The sequence below is a fragment of the Stegodyphus dumicola genome, chromosome 1 (genome assembly GCF_044657685.1).
Source record: "Stegodyphus dumicola isolate Sdum_Otavi_A_Nest chromosome 1, ASM4465768v1".
NCBI classification, from domain to species: Eukaryota; Metazoa; Arthropoda; class Arachnida; order Araneae; family Eresidae; genus Stegodyphus; species Stegodyphus dumicola.
In genome coordinates, this window is record NC_140768.1 from 134,841,474 (window position 1) to 134,863,889 (window position 22,416).

Here is a 22,416-nt window from a genome sequence, read left to right on the forward strand (position 1 = left end):
TTCTAGGTTAATTAAAAAGTAATATTACAGCATTATTACAGAGAGGGAAAGACATCAGATTTCATGATGCGTGATGCATCTTACTCACTCGGTATGTCTCAGAAAAAAGCTGTCCTTGTCAGGTGTGTCGATCCTTGTTTTGAATTATTCCACACACAGCAGAATTTTTAAATTGGAATTTAATTACCTACAGATAATTATTGCTTTTTTTAAATTTTGTATTTTTAATTCTGTTTTCATGTGTATAGTTATAATTTTAGTATTTTGCATGTTTCATTTATTTCTATTAATATTATACTCTTTATATTAATACACATTAAGAACTAATATATTAAATACATAACTTCAAAAACTGAGGTCATTATATTAAAATGATTTTTTATGAATATTTTTTGTAAAATTAAGTTTAAATGCTGAAAATGTGTGGGCTGCTGGTCCTCAAGGGTTTTATGTATATACTACGAATAAAATTAAATTTTCATTTTTATCATTTAAATTGTGAAATTTAACATTTGTCACCAGAAAAAAAGAGCTGAAAGCTTAATTCACTTCAGTTACTTTAATTCAAAATTAAATCAAACTACTTAAACACAAAATATAAATGATTAATCTCTTGCTTTAAAGAAAAATAATTTTATTCTAAAAAAAGGGGGGGGGGAGAAATTTAAAAAATACTTGAATGAATACAATATGCAAAAAACTGGAGCTTTTCCTTTTTTTTTTTTCTTTTAAAGCTTAGCAGGAAGTTTTATTTCATAAAATTCTAGAAACCTTAAATGTTGAAAATAACAACTTACTTCTGATAACTGCTCTTGAAAATCAGAATCAATTACATTTTGCACATCTTGAGAAAATGCTGCAAGATCAGACTGAATTTTAATATCACTTTTAGGTCCCTTTGGTGCTAAAGTACCATCAATGACAGATGAAACAAAGGTTTTCATTTCTTTAATCTTCTTCTCTTTTTCTTCAGTTCTTATATTATCCTAAAATTAAATCCGATTTCAGGTTTTTAATTTAAAACAAAAGAAAGAAATGTTATTAAATTTGCATAGCACATATATTTTGTATTGTTGTTTCATATTAATGCCAGTTATTACAATTCTGCCCTTTTATGCATTTAATTGATAATACAGTTTTTCAGCAGTTCATTCAAAATATAACTTAACATTAAAAAACAAATACTTTACTGAAAGAATTACACATCTATTACAATTTCTAGATACCTTTATCATAAACATACAAAAAGATCGGAGTAATAATTAAGACAATATGATATAGGTAATCTCTTCCTTTCAAAAAATAGTTATTGATAACTGAGAAGTCCTCAGAGAGAAAAAAGCTACTTTTAGATAGAATTTAAAAAGTATAAATTGTAGTCACATTTAAAACTTTCTAAATAACAAATAATTTAATTTTTTTATTATGTTATCATTTATGCATTTAAAAATATGAAATGAAAGACTAACATACTAATAAAAGCTTTTAAAATGTGCACTGAAGTAAGACTTTTTTGAAACAATGAAATATTAAACCATTTTAGTTATGATAGTTTACACCTTATTTCTGACTGTTAAAGATTATTTATTATTAATACTAGCTTCACTCCCAAATGCTTCATTATAACCTAGATAAATAGAATGAGAAAAATCACTCAGTTTGGCCCAGTTGCAAACTATGCAGCAATATTTTCTCATATGCATATTCAAATAAAAAAAACTCATAAAGAGAATGAAAGTAGAAAAATAACAAAAGAAAAAAGAATGAAAACATTGATTCCTCTTTATAATTCTTTAATATACAAGGATTTGAAATTGATAAGCATTCTGAATATGAAATATAAATTTTTTGAGCACAAAACACTAATTTTGTAATTTCATAATTAAACAGATTTGATGAAAGTTTGTGCTTATTATCAGAAAATTTAATCCGTTCAAGATGAAAGGCAACAGTGTGCACATGCTACTGGCTGTTTCTTTCATGAGCATCTCCCCAGGACTGGAGGGATTTTTGCTACTAAGCTTAAAACCACAAAATTATGGAAAGATGAATGTTTTATTTAATAACGTTCTGTAGAGTACACATATGCCCTATCTGCTTTATATATCGAGTTTTAATGATAGTTTCCCCCACCGCAAATATCGTCTATGCAAACAGTTCGCAGTCGCATGTTTAATCATATATTATCAAACCATTTTTGGTATTTGAATGAAAGAGACTTGCTTTAGAATACTGTGTTGTGAAGTTTGTAAAAAAATATCATTAAGGTGTCTGAAATGGAATAATCACGCTACAGATTAGAATCATTATTTCCTTACAGTTCTGGGAGAACTTGTGGAAGAAGATCAGTATGCAACCACTCAAGAACTTACTAAGGAGTTAAAACGTTAGCGCCATGTCCATTAGTTGTGCTATGCATTGTATAAACTTGACACACAAGTTCAATCACTAGATAACATATGAGCTAACTCAAACAGATAATGACTGATGTGTTCAGGCCTGCACTAATCTGCTGGAATATCAATGCAAGGACAAAATCCTGGATCAGATTTTTCACTTGTGATGAAAAGTGGATTTACTTACACAACATAGGCCAAAAAGTAGGTTTGTCTGCACCTGGTAAGTTTGTCAGCAGCATTGCAAGGCACAATTTGACTGACAAAAAAAAAAAAAAAAAAAAAAAAAAAAATCATGCTTTGTATTTGGTGGATTTTCCGTGGTATTATCAACTAAGAGTATCTTGAAAAAGGTAAAAACCCTCAACAGTAAGGTATACAGTGAGATGTTAGTCCATGTTGATGCTGCTATCAAGGGAAAAAGTCAATCTGACTTCCAGCACAAAAGTAAATTTTCCATCACGATAATGCAAGACCACATGTGTCTGCACTCACTGGTTAGACTCTGTAAGGACTCAAACGGAATATTTTGCCACATCCACCATATAGCCCCAGCACTGCTCTTTTGGACTTATACCTTTTTTCTCACCTGCAGCTAAAATTTGCTGGTGTCATCTTTCATTCTGCACAGGACGTCCAAAATGAGGTTGATCAGTTTTTAGGCTTGTGGTCACCAAGTTTCTGGGCTGAAGACTTTGAAAAACTATCAAAATGTTGGCGGAAAATCATAGATTTGGTGGTGATTACTATCCACCCTAAAGGTACTGCTTTCACGTTCCCCCTCCCAATTTTATTAAGAACGTTTTCTGGTGGAAAACTTTTGTTACCAGATATATATATATATATCTATTTATATACTTCATATACTTAAGTTTTTCTGGTTCAAATATTTTTATTTTGCATAATATTTATTTATTTTTTTTAGTATTTACTACATATTAGTAATTTTTGACATTATACATTTGACTTAAAATTCATTTTTAATGTGATAAACTTTCAAGTAGAGTTCTATATACAGTCCTATGTTGCAAACCTTGCATTCATAATCATCAGCATTGTTTGGAGGATCTTATAAGCATTTTTGCAAGATTGTGAACAAACATAGCATCACCATCACATTCTTTTGAAACTTCATTTGAGGAAAGCACTTTCCATCTATCTTTGAAAGCAGTTAAGTTTATGTTCTTTTTCTGCAAAACCAACATCTCACAATTTTTTATTTTGGAAGGCAAAAAACTTTCAATCATTCTATTGTCCTCTTCAGTACAGACAAGCATTTATCCCAAATCTAAAGTGTTCACCTGCCAATGATGGAGACATGAAAAAATTATCAATATATGAACAGTACCTTGACTAGAAAGTTCTTCAAGTGGAGATTTAACAACTCTTTCCCATATAATCCTGATGTTTCTTTTAACATATAAACGATAAAATTACAATTAAATACGACTTAGATTCATATAATTTGTTACAAATATTTTACCTTCAACACAGTCACACTCAAAACAGAAATATTTTATGTGCACAAAGTATAATTCTCAATTAGAAACTGGACTGCAAATCCAAACACCTAATACTATAGAAAAAAAAGGAAAAGGAAAGGAGAAAAGGGAAAGAAGAAAAACTCAGGATAACATTCATCAATAAATATTACTTGCACATTTAAAGAAACACCAACGCTCTAGCAAAAAGAAAGAAAAAAAAAATTTCCCATAACATTTATACAGTCAAAAGTCGTTAATCCGGACTCGTCGGGACTTCGCCGATTCCGGATTATAGATCATCAGTTTAAATCTGGTAAGATGGCATGCAGAAATTACAAAATTAAAAATATGAAACCATAATTTATGAAATACAGAACAATTATGATCTAAAGGATATCAAAATTCACAAAAAGAAAAAGCTTAATATTTATTTGTTTACTTTATTAAACATTTCTTTCAATGTAAGTTGTTTAAGATGCTTCGTTTCATGTGATAATACTTTCTCTTTAATTCTATTAAACAGACATAATTTCTTGTTTAGTTACAAAGTTCCGCTGTTGAAGTCCTATAATTACTGCGTTGAGAATACCGACTAATTTGTCAATCGAAATATTTTCGTTTTCAATAACCTCTGGGTCACTTTCTTTACTATCGGAAGCGAATTATAATGACGAGGAACTTGATTTAAATCATATCAAAGACGGAGTACATCGAGATGAAATACTACATTTAGTAAGGAATTATAAGCTAAATAAAATAAAAATATCTGCCCTGAAGATAAGGATAGTGCTGACAGATCAACTTCCAATTCATTGTGCGCTGCAGCGTGAAATTGATAAACAGATTTCGGATTTCGAAACATACTTTTGCTTTGTAGATCTTTTACATATTATTTAAATATATATCGGAAATTCTATTTGACATAATCGAAAGTTCAAGCTTACTTTTATAAAATTGCTCTAACAGTCTGCAAAAAATAATAAGCCGGATCCAATTCGAAGATTAAGGAACAACGCAATCTGCAACATTAACTGAATTAGATAATTTTAGCTTAGTTTATACCGTCCATTACACATTAACCCTTTGTGACATGCATATTTAAAATATATTTTAATCTTTAAAAAAATGCCTTAGATAAAATAAAAAGTCAGATGGACTTACTTAAGTGCCTTTAAGGCTTGAAAACAATTCTGCGCTTTTATTTTTTACGGTGGAAGGTGGGATACTATTTGTCCCACCATGCAACTAGCACATGTCTTATAGCATATTGGTGTATAGCAGGAAAAAAACATCATATGTAGAATGAATAAACAAAATAAAGCGTGCATTCTAAAATATTCATAATAAACACATTAAAATGCATTTTGTACTTATTGCATATATGCATGACTTGTAAAATTTTGCATATGCACATTTTGCATATATATATATTTAATATTTTTAAATTTTAGGAACAAAAGAAAATATTTTCTTGAATATTATTTTAAGATTAAAATTTGATACTCGTACATATGATACTAAATAAAATATTAAAATTGGCACTTGTTTCAAAAACATTTATATATGATTAAAATTGAAAAAAAAGTCATTTTTCATGAAACTTTGAAAAACATGTTGTTTCATTCTTTTGTAAGCATAGAGGCACTTCACATGTTTCACACATCCAAAATGTTCGTCGTTCTTCTTTCGATATGCACATCTTCTGCTAGTTCTCTTTGGCGTGTGACTTACATTTTTTAGTCTCTTTTCTGGTAGTACGAACGAATTTTTAGTTTTTATTTGAATTGGGGATTTCAGTTTTCTTTTCAGCTCTTTCTTTCCTGCAAGTGCCATTAGACCTTCTATAACTGAGAGAAGAAAATCTTTCATTGTTTTTGCATCATGATCGGGTTCGCGAACAAACTTAAATAGAATAAATGCGTTTACTATACTCGCATCTGAAAAGTAAAAAAAAAAATCATGTGCCACCATTTCTTGCTTTTGCCGTCTATTTCATATAGTCCTTTCAGTTGATCAATCAGTCGACATATCCCATATTCTTATTCTACGAAATAATGTTGTTTGGGCACAGTACTTTTTTTGTCTTTCCATCTCGTTCTTTTCTATTATTTTCTTTCATTTCAGTTGCCTTTTCCAAGCAAGACAGGATAGAAACATATCTTTTATCCTTCCATTTTATGCAATAAATTGAATCATCGCCAACTGAAAAGTCTATATATTCTCTCGACATAAATTTGTCTTTTAAATTTTTGGGTAGATACTTCCGATCCATATTTACAGTGCCACATGCATAGATGGCAGCCACATGCATAGATGGGTCTGTGTCTTTAAAAAGCGAAATAAATTATAACTACTTCCCTTTCTTCTTCAGCAATAACTTCAACCTCAGTTATTCTCTCCTGGATTTCAATTTCATCTGAATCAGAACTGACATCTGAAGCATTTGAGTCGCAATCGGATGGCACTTCAGCAAAAAGATCCAAAGCTTCCTGAGTTGTTAATTTTTTGTAGACATTTTAGCACATCAGAGCATACAACGGATGTAAAAGCTCGTGCAATCACTAAAAAAGTAGATGCAAAAAAGAAAAGAAAAAATAATTGTGAGTGCTGCCATCTATTGAGCGGAAATTCAAGTGTGTGGTGGGACAAATTTTAACCCACTTATTTCAACTGCAAAATTAATGTTATAAAATATTGAATCCAATTAAGATTTTTGAAAATAAAATACCTTTGAATATTAAAAAGAATCATACATATCATAAATTGTATACCAAAATTTTAAAATGTTGAAAAATGCGAGATACATGGATATCACTCTTGTGATCCTATTTTGAATATTTTTTGCTTATAAACTTAAGCCCTGGTATAGTAGTAACATCTACTGAGAAAAATAATAACTAAAATAAATTATTTTTAAAAGATTAGAAAATTTCTAACGGAAATTGCTAATTGAGAAAATAAACATTAATTAGGTGGGACATATATTGACCCACCATGCCGCAAAGGGTTAAATGCGCATGCGCACACACAAATTCGCAGCCGTAAAGGTCTTACGTGCACTCGTAAATGGACGCATGCGCAGAAAGTTTGTAGCTTTGAGGTCCAGATTATAGATCATTCCGGATTATGGGTGTCCGAATTAACGACTTTTGACTGTACCATGTTTTCATAAGTACCACATGTGCACATTTAAAGAGCCCCAAAAGGAAGCCTGCTAGTCAAGAACATGTTTTTTCCTTTCGTTAATATTATAAAAATCCAAGTGCATGTAAAGTCATCTTTGTCTCTTTGATGAGAAGGTCAGATTCTTGTATCAATATTCTAAAACGTTTCGAAGTTCTGACATGAATGTGTGTTAGGCAGGAGTGAATGAAAAAACAATCTGTCACTGGCATACCAGCTGGGAAGTCAGTGCATTTCATGCTGGCATGTCTGTGTGACAATTAGCATGAATGGGTTAAAACACAAACACCAAAGGCACCTTTGCATTTAATTTCATATATCTTACTGGGGAGAACAGTAGCATCATCACACAATTTATTGTTCTCTATTTTTAACTTTCATATCTTTTTATTACTTTCTTAAAAGACAAATAGCTGTTAAAAACTAATGTTTCATTTTAACATATCAAATACTTCAGCATGTCTTCCTACAAAAATATATTTTCACTTAATGCATTGCCTTTCATGTGTAATATTTTAACTCATTGTTAGAAACAATGTAATTTATAATTTGATTTATATGCATAAAAAATTTGGGTACAATTTATTTCCTCATAGTTTTACATAATTAGCAATTTTTCAAAAAATATCACAAAAGAATAAGAGATGTGGAAGATCAAAAGATAGTAATATCACAAAATGTAACAGATAATAGAAAAATCATTTTACAAAAGAAGGACACGTTACTGCTATATATACTTACAGCATTGTGCGTATGAGTATACACTCATGTTCTGAGCCTCAGAAATTAAACTACTTGCATTAAATATTTCTGGAAAATTTTTAAACAAATGTGGGCTTCATTTGTATAATGCATTTTACACAAATAACCATATGCAGTAAAATTGGAAACAAATAAAATAATAATAAAAAAATAAGATGCATTAAATTATTAATTACTATAAATTGATTAATGCTGAATTAAAATAATGTCTAAAATTTTATACAATTAGTTACCAGAATAGCAGGACTGCTGGTATAGCTTGAGAAATATTTGCTCACAAAATCATCACCTAAAATTTGGAATAATATTTGGCGATTGACTGGATCCATTAATTTTTTTTCAAGATTTTGTTTTAGAACTTGACACATTTTTGCTTCAACCTAAAATCATAGATATGTATCGCATTACAAACATGAGACAAATAATAACAAAAGAGATATAAAAAATCATAGCTACATATAAGGCTATCAAATATGTACTATATAATTTGCTAAATTTATAATATACTTTTAATGCATTCCTTATAATGAATAAACAAAGCTCATATGTCACATTTAACTGTTGCTAAGCAAGACACTTCAAATAGTTTTTCCCCTCTCTAATTCTGAACTTTGACAAGAACCGTTGTTCAGTAAAGACCTCTAATAATTTTGTCTGCATGTCATATTGTGTGCTCTTCAAGTTTGCTCCTCCAAACTATCCCTTGATAAAGAACTAAATTATTTAAAAGCAATAGCTATTGACAGGGGCTTTTCACCCAACATTATTAATCAAGCAGTTAAAAAATTTTCATCACAACACACCAAAGGGCACACTCTTGTTTTAAGAGATTATAAAAATTCTGTTGTCATTCCATCAATTAGCTATAAACTAAACTAAACTCAGTGGCATAACAGCCCTAATAGGCCAAGGCCTGCAGTGCCAAAAATCTGCTTTCTTGACCGTGGGCCCCGGGGTGCGTAAGCATATGCCCTAAACAAGTGGTCAGCTTGTCGCAAGACCCCCAGTGTTTAGTTTCCAAGCGAACTTGGTACTCGTTTTATCGACCCAAGTGATGGAAATCAAGGGATGAAAGGCTGAGTCGACCTTGCCCAGCCCGGGAATTGAACCGCGGACCTGTGGTGCTGCGATGCAATGCACTAGCCACTGCACCACTGGACCTCAATTAGCTATAAAGTAGCACGTATTTTGCAGAAATTTAACTTTCGGGTCGTTTATTCTTCCATCAATAAAATTCCGAGTTCCATACTCAAGGACTCCATTCCGAATATGAATTCCTGGAGTATTTACAGGATTCTGTTGCCAGTGTGGCTTAATTTACATTGGCCAAACTAAGAGAGCCTTAAAATTTCGTGTTAATGAACATGAGGCATATGTTAAGAAAAAGAAAACACAGAATCTTCTGTTGCCAAACATTGTTGGTTCAAAAATCACACTTTCAATTTTTCTGCTGCCAAAATTATTCAAAAAACATCTTCCATTGGTGAACTGGATTTTCTAGAGGAATTTCACATTCAAAAAATCTTTCTGTTCTAGTTAATGACTCTAATTCCAATCCATCTTTGCCTTCAGCCTTTAAAGAAATTTTATTTTTGTTCTGATTTCTTCACCAGATAGCGCCAGTAGCTTATCTCCTGTCCAGGCTTTCTTATCATTATATCTTATCTCGTTCATTTGTGCTTTTGCAGCTGAGGATGATGATTCGGTAAAGCCATCAAAACTATTTCTGTGAAATTTGAAAATATAACGCTGATTTTTGTTGTTTGACTTCTAAATTAATAGACACATGCTTTAACAGCTTCCTTTCCATATAGTGGTGGAATATGTTCACTAAACAAAAGCATCTGACCTTTTCTTTAAGAATATGAAAAATTAGTTATGTTAACAGCTGCATTAATTAAAGCAAAGCCCTTTGCAAAAAGTGCAAATTGAATCCTTGATATCTTTTGAATGGTAAAACAGAATCAGAATTTTTTGTATTTAAAACATATACTAAGCTTCATTCGATGTAACTAATTTTCATTTGGTCCTTTCAAGATCTTTGCGAAACCTATATGTATTTTCTTATGTATCTGAGAGTTATGTTTTATTTTAAATAGCAGGTTTATGTAAAATTATGATTTACAGTCATTAGTGATGTTCCAGCATGTATGGCAATGACACATCATATAGCATTTCGTTCACTTTACCAATAATGCTCAGAGTCTTTTTAGTTGAGTGACATTTATTGCATTTTCCTTCTTCTTAGTGAAATTTCCCTTCATCTTTTAAAACAACATGAATTTCTTGGACACTGCAAAATCTTTATCCTTGCATTTCACAATAATCCTCTAAAACAGGTAGTCTCAACAAGGGAAAAATCCCCCCCCCCCTGAAAGGGGAATTTAATTATTTCAGGCGGGAAATGGGGTCATCCTTTTATTTACCTGTTAAGTATTTAGCTTTAGTTTCTGAATGTAAAAAACTACTCTTATTCAAGTTTTGTATTTAGCAACATTTTCTATACTTTTATTAACTTATAAAACACATTAAAAAGGAATCTAAATTTAAATAAATGTATATGTATTTTTTGAGTTTTAGAAAGGAGAGGTGGCAAATGATTGTCTAACAATGGTGAAAGGGATGCACAGGTTGAAAAAGGTTGTGAATCACTACTCTAACAGCTTCATTAGAGAATGAAATTAAATAACCTTCACAGACACACTCTATTCTTGGTGTCATTTTCTGCTTCTCAGTGATAACAAACTATGCCACTAAAAGTTTCTATAAACCCAAAGTTCAGATTTTTACCACTGTAAGATACATATGCAAATTTTGCTCTGGAAAAATTACATTTATACAGATGAAACATTCTCTGTACTAAATTAAATAATATGTATTTTATCCAAAAATAAATATAACTGACTACAAATTTAATTAAAAAAAAAGACTACAAATTAATATTTAGATACAACTTAGATTTGCACACATTTTAGAACATATTTTCATTTATTAAAAAATTAATTATAACTGTATAAATAAAATACAGTAAAACATTAATATGGACACTTTAAACATACCTTTCTCCAAGAAGTGAAAGTAACAGACTGATCAATGTAGCTTTCAAGCCAACTCATTTTCCAAAATACAGTTCAACTCATTTCTTCCATGGGAAAAGGTATAATACAGACTTTGAAGCTCAGTTCAATATGAAGTTTAAAAACTTTAGATTATTTGTTGCATTCTTTTAGTTGATTACATTATCAAATAAGTAAACATAAAAAATTCAGAAGTCTCAGAATAAATAGCAAGCATGTTGTATATACAAAGGACACTTAATATGGTGAATATTATGAAGATCCTAACTGGACTGCAGGTGGTGATTCTCCATAACAGTGTTTTGCTTTTGGATCTGTATATGAGTTTTCATGTTGTACACTCTGCAAAAGAAATTTAATATAAAATAAGACTATTTTTCATAAATATGAAAACAGACATGTTATAGATAGTTATAAATTTAATCAACATAGTTAATAAATTCCTGTTTGAGAATGTCTGACAGCCTGACTTTTTTTTAATTAAACTAAAGACGCCAAAAAAATTTGAACTGGATGGAAAAGGAAAAAAATCAAAATATGTTTGTTGATTAATAACTCGTTTTTGTGTCTCTCCCAATCAAATCAGAGAGATAGCACCAAATGAAAAAAGTATAAATCTTGTAAAACTTTTAATGAGCATTCTAATAACCAAGCAAATGAGAGCTGAAATTAGCATTATAAATAACAATTCACGAATTCTGATAAGCATAACATGATGATGAATGTAATGTAACATCAAATTTTTTAAACAATTTTAGGTAAAATACATAAAAACAGTAATAATTAAAGTAGTAAATACTTATTATAATTATAGTAAATCCTTATCATAATAATAATAATAAATTATAGTAGTAAATGCTTAACAAACAGCAATAATGTAAGTTAATAAAGATTAGTGACAAATTTTTTTAAATAAAATTTTTTTTTAAATTTAAACTTTTTTCAATGTATTGACATAAAAATAATTTAGACTTTCTTTCTCCCAATTAAATAAATTAGCAACTACATTTTACATGCAACTTAAGAAAAATAGCTACTTCATTAATTATGAAAATAACACATGCATTTTTCTGTTGATCTTGAAAGCTGGTGAGCATCCTGCCAAACGCATTCCTGCGGCAAACATTCTGGCAGAAATTTGAAGAAAAAGATTGCTTTTAGTTAAATAATCATGAATTCTTTTACGAAATATATAGTATGAAAATAGCATATATTTCGTAGAATAGGCATACGAAAACTTGCATAAATATGAGCTCAAGCTTTGAGATTATCCAAGAAATAAATTGATTATAATTCGTGAAAATCATTCCAGATGCCAATAATATGAAGAAAGTTTAAGATATGAAGAAAACTGTCATTTTTACAAACTTGGCTTAAATACAAATTTAAGTGGTGTTGTGTGATTGCCCAATGTTCTTTTATTGTGTTATTTTATGATTTCCAGTCTTTTAGTGTCTTTTACAGTGACATTTCTGAATTGCACAGTCTTTTGAGTATGCATACCATGACTTTGAAAATACTCCACTGTTTGCTGTTCGGTAAAGCAGTTCCAAGTTTAAATAATTTTTTTCAAAATGGAAGAGAAAAACAGAGAAACTGTAGTTAATTTAGATACTTTTTTCAAAAACAAAGCTGGCTAAGAAATTGGTTCACAACCAGTTCAACAGGGTTCGTAACCACACTTTAGTTAAAAAAATAAGCACCTATAAGCACTTTTCAAGCACATTTTAAGAAAAAAATAAGCACTTGTCTAATTAGATTATACACAACTGCATAACCTTAAATTAATATTTATTAAGAGAGTGAGCATTACCTCAACCATGGAAAACAAGCAACTTTTTTTTTTTTTTTTTTTTTTTTTTAAATTTTAAATGACAGTTGAATTTACAAAATTAGTTTACAATGAGAGGAAAAACACTATGCAGAACTAAACCATATTACAAGATTTAATGATGAAATTTCAGTTCAAAATATAGAAAATAAATAATAATAAGCCATATTAATTGTATTCGTTTGGCACCTAATAATAAATACAATTTATTTTTCCACTCATATTAATATTTAAATAATTTAATTTAAATCAAAATTCTGAACATTTTCTAAAGTTTCATTGCATAACATTTTCCCCTTAACATATATTCCAAGCAAAGTAATTTAAGTAAAAAAGAGGCACGTTTCTGAAATCAGAAGACGGGAAATTGCATCAAAATGGGAATTGCAAAAAAAAATCATCCTTTAACGGTAAAAGCTTAACTAACCCACATACTCGGAAATAGCCGAATATTCCATATAGTAACTGGAAAAAGTGGAGTGGGGGAGATTGTAGCCGTTCTTTAGATTTCTCGTATAAATAAATGATTTTGACATTTCGATATGTGCATCATATAAAAATAGACCAACAGAACTGAGAAATATTCTGCTTAGAAAGCACAGTAAAACTCTTTTAAGTGTTCATAAACAAATCTCAGAGTGAACATCAAAATTATCTCTGCAAAATACCGCAAACGTTATTGCGCAATACGTGCAGGGTAATTCTTCCACGATATTACGCACTCGGAATGAACAGCTGCCGGTATTCAGAGAATAAAGAACTAAATAAAGGAAAAGAAAGAGACTTACTAATCTGGGTTGTTTCTGATTCTTATTTTCAACAGACTGCATTAAATTTCCGGAATAGAATCAATCTTCGCTTAGGTTGGGTAGACCACAAAAACTTTTAGTCTTATTCAATTCAGATTGGACAGTGACAAAAAAAAAAAAAAAAAAAGTCCGCTGCTTCAATATTAGAGATTTTGTGGAGAAAGGGGAGAACCTCCCAGCCTCCATACTGTATAATTTATTGGAAAAAAAAATTATTTTGACTATTCGATTACTTTCCTTTTATTTAAGCCATTCCAAATATTATTCCTTAGAAAGCTAATTTGTGAAAAAACACACCCATTTTTTGGAAGTTTATCTATACTTCACCAGTTACTGCAACTATATTATTATAAATATTCATGCATATGCTCATAATATAAGCATAACGATCATAATAAACACGAATATGAACTGACCACATGGAACGAGAATGCAAATTATTAAAATCTTGATAGAAATTCAAATGTGTGTAGTATTTGGGTAGGAGGAAAAGAATACCAAATGTACCGGAATTTTCTACCGTTTTCGCAATTCTTTGACCAATAGAACGACATGTACCTGTCTGTACTCTCGCGTGCACCATAGGTTACGTTAATGCAGAGAAAGGGGAGGGGAAGCAAATTCCAGGAGTATGATTCACCATCTGACGTTGCATATAAGGAAGAAAGGTTGTTAATTAGTTTCGGCTTTGGTACGGGGAAAAAAAGCGCGTTCATTAAAAAAAAAAAAGGATTAAAAAACAGCACTAAAAGCAAAAAATAAGAACTAAAAACAAAAAAATAAGGGCTTTAAAGAAAAAGTAAGCACCTTTAAGGGCCTTTATATTTTATTTTCAAATATAAGAACTTATAAGCACTTGTAAGGACCGCTACGAACCCTATTCAGGCAACTATTTTCATATGTAACTTTTTTTAGTAATTTATTTTAATCAATCAAATTTATTAAAAATACAATCCATAATTTACAGAAAAATTGTTAATTACAATAAAAAAGAGATCAATGGCATTCATGTTAAAATATGTTTAATATGAAGTGGCAAAATATTAATAATTTATAAAAAAATACTTCCAAGTTTAAATTATCTATAAAATTTCTTGCCATCGTATTAATGGTCAATGCATTAAATTTAAACAAAATGTGAGAATGAATTTACCTGTGAAGACGTTCTACACTTTGTTAAGCATAATTCAAAATGATCTGTTATAGAGGCAAATAGGATGTTAAAAGTTTCAGACGCTTTTCCAAGAATTTTTTGTAAAAGCAATCTCTGCAATATAACAATACAAAAGCTTAAAACTAGATTACAAATAATAATCACTACATAAAAATAGTAAGTGTCAGATTATTCAACCAAGTGTTCAAATTCAAAAAAAAATTGTGTTAATAATTTAAAATGTGTGTTATAACATTTAATTTATTTATAAAAAAAATCACACAGAGAAACTGATAAAAGTAAGTTAATACAATTTTCCCGTGAATTTTTTATATAGCTACAATTAACACAAATTTAAACAAGAGACTTCAAGTACAAAGAAAATCTGTGGCAAATTTTCAAATGAAATCTTTCCCTCATAAAAATATGGAATATTTAGCCATTTTTCTAATACTGATGAATGTCTGTATATTTTTCAAATTTTATTTTTATATCTATATTTAATCCATTAGTTTAATTTTTTTGACATTATGCATAATGTGATTATGGCAATTGCTTCAACCATTGTATACTGTTACCTCTAAAAAGTTTAATCACCAATTTTTATCCATTTTTCATATGTAAATTATCTGTAAAATATAAAATTAATTATTACTGCTGTGATTTACTCAGTGATCAATTATATTAACAGGTCACAACAAATAATTCAATAGGAGTACTTATCGTTGACTATTGAGAAATGAGGCAATATACAAAACTCAAAAATAAATAAAACTTACATGTTGGGAAATACTCATCTGTAATTAATATGATTGCAGTTTTTTTATTTTTTCATAATATTCAATATTTTTTACATATATTTCATATACTACATAATATTTACATTACAGATACATAATATTTTTTACAGTTTCTATAACATATGGATACAGAAAACAATATAAGAACAAGATGTAAATTAATCTGTTTAAATCTTACATTAACAAGGTTTTTTTATTATTATTATTATGTAGGATTAAATATGCAGTCTATGCCACAAAGATATTTTAAAACATTAATATAAATAATAATACCCTAACATTACTCTTCATAATAAAAAATGAAAACTATTTTAATGCACCTTTCAGTATTTACAGAATTTTTTTATCTAAAGTATAGATTTTCATATCTGATTAACATATTATATCAATTATTGCAAAATTGTTCCATACCTTTTCAGGTTGTAAACAGCAAGAGATACAATACTCATATATGCTACAGCAACCATTCTCATGACAAGATTCACAATGATATCGACTAGTAGAGGCCGAATCTACATTGCAGCATCCATTTGAAAGCACATCATGTCTTGAACAAACATATCCTGATGGTATTAAAATACATAACGGATATACTAATCAACAATCATATTACTTTAAATGAACAAATTACATTACCAAAGAAAAAAGGAAAGAACTTAGCAGTCATAAAATATTCATATAAAATTATAGAAACAGAACTTGAATAAAAGTAAAAATATTTAAAGGGCTGTTAAAGAAACTAGTTTAAACATTTCTTATTCTCCTGCTGGCTTAATGTAGTGTAAGTATTGATATAACTTTACAATGATAACAGAACTATAAAATCCATACATTAAAATATGAAATGAATGCAAGTAAAATGAAGGTACATACACAGACAAACAGGAAAGAAACTTCCCCAAAATAGAAAAACAGAAATTTGTGTTCTCATGGATACATAACAAACACAAAATCTTTTGTAACATGCAATCAAAACTCTGAAAACAAAACAGTAACTATGACAATAGACAAAGAGGTATCAAAAGCATGAATCCAACAAAATCAATAACATGAAAAAGTATGTATCCAAGCATTTTAAACAGAATTTAAATTATCTCTACAAGATCAAATTAAATACAAAATAAGGAATTATATATGCATTTCAGAGAATTTATTTTTCTCCTTATGAAATAGCAGATGACAAGAGATTTAATTAATATCTGCAAACAATCTCAGATTATCAATTTATTAAAAAAAAAAAAAAAAAACCTCGGATTGGTATTCATTTTACATAAAATTCAAAATACCAGTTTAAAGGACTTGCGAAAGATGGGACACATGTCAAAAACCTTTACTTTCGCTTGTGTCTCTTCTACGTAGCATCCAAATTATTAGAGATAAATACACATAAATTGTAATTTGTAATTTTTTTATCAATTTTGTTTTTTTGATTTTTCTGGCACATGAGCTCATATCAAGGCTTAAATTTTGCACTCCAGATTGGACCTAGTATTATATTTTATATATTTTTTCCTTTCATTTCAAAGTATATTTTTGTTCTATTTAAAAACTGCATAAAATTTTCCTAGATTTTTACACTTATACTGTATTTAAACTCATAAGCAAATTCGAAAATAAAAAAAATACTACTATGCATAACTTTTTCAGAAGAGAAAATTATGAATAAATCAAAAATGCAAGTTTAAATAATCAGAAAATTTTATTCATCATTATGCTTTTTCTAAAGTGGAAACAAGTTAACCATTTTATTTATTTTCACAATAATATTATGCTGTTAAGTTACAGTTTTAAACACTGCAAATACACATTGCTACTATTAAATAAGGTACTTACACATCATCTCGTTGAATGTGAAATTGGTTACCAATCCCCAAATGATGGAGATCTAACCAAAGACATGCTAATCACTCAAGTCAAATTCTGAGCTGATTTTTGTGGCAAAAATTGCCATTACATAAACCAAAATAACAAGTCAAAGAATTGCACAAACTTGGTATCCATGTATACATCAACCTATTTTCACTAAAAAAAAGTCAGAGAATTGCACAAACTTGGCATTGCGCACTCCCTTAACTTTGTCCATGCACACATCAATCTATTTTCTTTTTAAAAAGTCAAAGAAGCAGCTAACAAAAAATATATAATCTCAATAAACTACATTTTAAGTCAAACAATCAAATAACATGAAAAAGGAAATTCATCTTAGCACTACACAAAGGAAATATCCACTTACCTTATTTAGAAATTTTCCTGTCTTTATTCAAACAAAATTCCTTAACAGCATCAAAAACTTCCAAAAATTATCTGAATTATAATCTGTATATTGGCGTCGCCGCATAAATTTACACAGAAGAGTCAAAAATATCCTCTGACATTCGACCATATGCATTTCTTTCCTAGAAACAGGACACTTATAATGGCTACTAAGTAAACCTTCATTTATCACACAAGTCAATTAATGCTCTTTTCCCCTTTCCATTTCAAATCGTACACAAAGTTCAAATTAGTGTCACCACACTCAGCCATTTTACCGTCTAAACTACAAAACAAGCAACGAACTTTCCAACCAACGCACACCGCAAGCCCTTACAAATCTTTTCCCTATCATTCAAATTCACCACAATCACACAACCAATTATGTCATAATAGGGTTTCCATAACATTCAACTACTCAGGTTACCATAAATGAAACAACAACTTCGCAATACAAGGGGCACCCTTAAATCTATTCTAACCCAATAGTGATATTTTCTGGATTTAAAATTATACAAGCGATTTCACCATGCATTAGTCGAGTATTGATTGGGCCACAGTCATCACAATGACAAACTTTTGCTATATCATCTTCATTTATTATCACTTCTCCATGTTTCTTCATTAACTCCATTACCTGGAAAATGTCACCTCCTACAGGAATCCAAATAAGGTTATTGGATTAGTCTATATTTCACGGTTTCCTTGGATTATTGCCAAGTTGTTGTTTCATTTATGGTAACCTGAGTAGTTGAGTGTTATGGAAACCCTATTATGACGTGACTGGTTGTGTGTTTGCTGTGACTTTGTCTGATGAGAAAATATTTGTAAGGGTTTATTTATATGTTGGATGTTGGTTAGGAAATATATTGCTTATTTTGTGCTTCACACCGTAAAATGCCTGCTGGTGGTACAATTAACCTAAAGTTTCTGTACACTTTAAAATGCCTGGGAAAGAAAACATCAATTGATTGGCGTGTAAATAAAGACTTAAATGACTTCATCGACCTTTCGGTAAATTATGCATTGAGATTTAAGGATTTGGAAACCAGTGCTTATATCAACACTATGGAAGGTACCTGGGGTGTAATAAAAACCAATTTTCGAAAGAAATGCCATCAACAGTTCGGCAGTACAGAGGACATTTTTCATTTTTACTTTTGCGAATTTATGTGATGACGGCAGTATACAGATTCTAATTTAGATAATTTTAAATAGTTTTGGTATGCTGTTAAGGAATTCTGTACGTCTCACATAACAAAGAAAGAGAAATTTTTAAATAAGATAAGTCAATATTTCTTTTTGTATTGCGCAGATTACATAACAAGCATTTCCATTCTTATGCTATTTCCTCGTTTGATTTAAAATGCAGTTTATTGAGATATTTTTTGTTTTAATTATGTTTTGGACGGCATTTTACTGGGGAGGGCGGTGGAAGTAAACAGAAATGGCACCAAAAATTCACCAACTTTTGCCAAGGTGTACTCTGAAATATATTTTTGCCGGTTATTGTTTTGCCTAATTTTGAAATCGCACTTTCTTAAACCTGAATTGCATCAAGGCTGCTTACAGAAGGCAAGTACCAAACATGCTTTCACTTTACAAATCCTCCTACAGCTCCAGAATTGGAAAGTATTTTCGACATAAATGAAAATTCAAACTTTAATTTTGATAAGATAGCTGTAATAATAACAGCCTTCTAAAAATAATAAATTGGATCTCAAATTAGAAAATCAACCCACGGCTTTATCCAGTCATGAGATTTTTTGTCAGTTAGAATACACTAGCTTAAGATTTAAGACATTTTGCTTTCTTAGTTTCTTTAATAACATAAATGTCATCTTAATAAATGTAAGTTTATGAAAATAAGAGACTAAAACAAGTAAATATACAAATTTATTTAATAAAGGTTGTTTAAATATACATATTCATGACAGATTTAAAAAAAAAAAAAACCATGCCGCTCAGAGGGTTCAGCTATTATTAAGTCAAACAGCACTAAATATTTATGAAATTAATAAACTTCTGGCCATTTACAAAATATATATATTTTTTATTATGGAATGAAATTTTCGTTGAATTTCCCCTGATAAACACACTCAATCATTGATCGTTGCCAAGTGTAATAAAATGTTTCCATGTGTTCTTTATTAAATTACTAATACTTTTTTTTAAATTATATATTTTTTTTAATTGTTTAGACAACACTGAGTGAGCCATTTCCCAATCTGCCTGTGTTGATAGTCATGCAGTGATGAAAGCAAAAATTAATAAATAATGATTTATTTGCCAAGATGGCATTAGAGTTATGAATTATTCAATAGGTGTAAAATGAACAATGTTTTGACATATAATGTTTTAGTTTGAGATGTGTGCCAAGACAAAAACAGCTACAAAAGCAAATTATTGATCATACAGATTTATGCTAATAAACAATTGTCTCTTTAATAATGGAGACATTTATTGCTAAAGTCAAATTAAGAATTGGAATGCTTTATTATGAAAAAAATATCAAATGCACAAGTATAAAGTATACCCCCCCCAGAAAAAAAAATACGAAAAAAAAAAGTTACTGATGATTCAGAGGTCTGAATTTCAGATCCTTCTGAATATTGGAAGCCTGGATTTCTGACTTTGTACTGCACTTACATACACCATCTCAACTTTTTCAAAACACATACTAAAAATTTATAAAATAATAATTATCTCTTTTCATTTTTGTTATACCTTTATCATCTGCAATAAGAACTTTTCCTTGCACTGAATTACGACATGATACTATTTTTGAACTGCTGTGATTAGTTTTATCCCAAGATGTATGCCATTTGAAAGACTGAGAGGGTAAATTCAGAGGTTGTACCATTATATCTTCAGACATTAATTCATCATTCTGGAAAAAATAAATAGCAGTTAATAATAAACAACTATTACATGCTTTAAAGACCAAAAACTTAACATTTCTATAATCTTATCAAATAGTAATATGAACGATTTTAATGTTAATTGTAAATTTTCAAAATTCTGGATAATAGCACTTTAATAAATGTTTTTATTAAAATGCATATCCAAAGTGCTTTAAAGATACGCAATGCATATCTTTAAAGCAATACTGGATATACACAGTAATTACTACTCGGCAATTATATGAATGTACAATAAATGGAATAGGACAATTAAAGTTAGGATTAACTATAAAATTTGGCATAGCCCTTCTTCGTTTAATACAGAAGATACAGTTAAATACGTAGAAGTATAATTGTATTTGATTCTGTAATTATGATAACAGACTTGTTTTAAGCATTTTACATACAGTCAAACAATATTTGGAAGCACTTCCGCAGAGAACCCCGTAAATGTAAACATCGCCAACTTTGGCGATAATAGTTCAAACCTGGTAACCCATCAGATAATTATTACTGTCGTTGTTCGCATTTGCAGATTTATATTATTCTTCTCTTATTTATTATTATTTTTTTTGAATTTTTTAACAACGAATAGATAGAAATATTTTCGTAGATAAATGCCGGTTCTCGGTTCGGGATCAAAAGAGGGGTGAATGCTAATTTGTAACACGGCTGTTCACGTTGTGTTCTTAATTATTAACAGCTCTAAGAACCATGAGGTTTCCGTCTAAAATAATTTGTTTTCGTAGACCGCAAAAATGTGCATGTGCGTTTTAAATAATTAAGTAATGCTTTTATTTTTATTATTGGTTATTGTCATCTAAAATTCTGAGAATAATTGAATTTTTATGGGGTAAAATTTTAACAAGATAATATATTGTTAATGCTTTTATAACAATAACCTTTCAGCGGATGGCAGGTGTGACATAAATAGATTGATTAATAATGACATAAATTGATTATCTAAGATGACAGAATAGTTTGATTCATCACCATGGTCATCAAAATTAGCAAACCACTGCTGGTGTAAGGAATATATTTTTTTCTGTGCTAACTTGAATTTAATGCAAATTTATTTTCGTATATCACGTTTAACCGGTTAGTTTCCCATCTACATGCTTATTACCTGTAAATTTTTACTACCATAAGCTTATTATATTGTTTTATCTGCAAACTTGAATTTACATGCACTAAAAATCACATTCACAAAATATCATGTTTACGGCTCGGCTCATCGTAGCTTGGCGAGTAAAAATGCAACGGCGCCAACGGGTTCTCTGATTAAATCCATGAATATTACTTTGGCAATACAAAGTTTATGGGAAAATACTTACTGCAGGTAGCCAATGTATTAAACAGTAGCAAAATGATAAAGTAAACAAAACAGCAAGCACAATTTTTTTCCGAAGAAAACGAAATATCCTACTAGTGAACATTATTTCAACCTTTTAAAGTAACTTGTAACTAAATGTATTAGATCTCTTATGAGTGTGAAATGATTAATTACATATCTTAATCATTTCATTTTAAATATAAATCCATATCTCCGCATTCGGTCAACCTTCTTGACAGCAAAACTTGTTGCCAGATATTCAGAAAAAAGCACATGTGATGAAATAAGGTGGGTGGTTTGATAGGCAGTACTTGAAAATCGGAATTTTCAAGTACCTATGCATAAAATTCGAATATTTTTAATGCCTGAAATTAGGATATTTTTACTGTAAATTAATGAAGTATTTTAGAATGTTTCTTACAAAAAGTGTAC

At 29.6% G+C, this 22,416-nt stretch overlaps 2 protein-coding genes across 5 annotated transcripts in view; both read right to left on the bottom strand.

The window, feature by feature from the left end:
• The window catches only part of LOC118193761 (uncharacterized), a 108,247-nt gene extending 97,227 nt beyond the window's left edge, over positions 1–11,020 (bottom strand). For all 4 annotated transcript variants that reach the window (XR_015042224.1, XR_015042221.1, XM_085820986.1 and 1 more), the window contains exons 1-3: positions 10,885–11,020; positions 8,059–8,205; positions 798–986 (exon numbers count right to left, since the gene is read on the bottom strand). Coding sequence is in view for 2 of the 4 variants with exons in the window: in XM_085820986.1 (XP_085677112.1) it covers positions 798–986; positions 8,059–8,205; positions 10,885–10,941 (393 nt within the window). In the remaining 2 variants the exon portion in view is untranslated. The remainder of the gene's footprint in view (positions 1–797; positions 987–8,058; positions 8,206–10,884) is intronic.
• Positions 11,021–11,107: 87 nt separating this feature from the next.
• On the bottom strand, positions 11,108–22,228 carry LOC118193762 (SREBP regulating gene protein). Its single transcript, XM_035364902.2, has 5 exons — positions 21,986–22,228; positions 20,476–20,638; positions 15,907–16,058; positions 14,696–14,809; positions 11,108–11,244 (listed from the first exon to the last, which is right to left on the bottom strand). The coding sequence occupies exons 1-5, from the start codon at positions 22,085–22,087 to the stop codon at positions 11,155–11,157; spliced, it is 621 nt and encodes a 206-aa protein (XP_035220793.1). The 5' UTR covers positions 22,088–22,228; the 3' UTR covers positions 11,108–11,154.
• Positions 22,229–22,416: the final 188 nt, after the last annotated feature.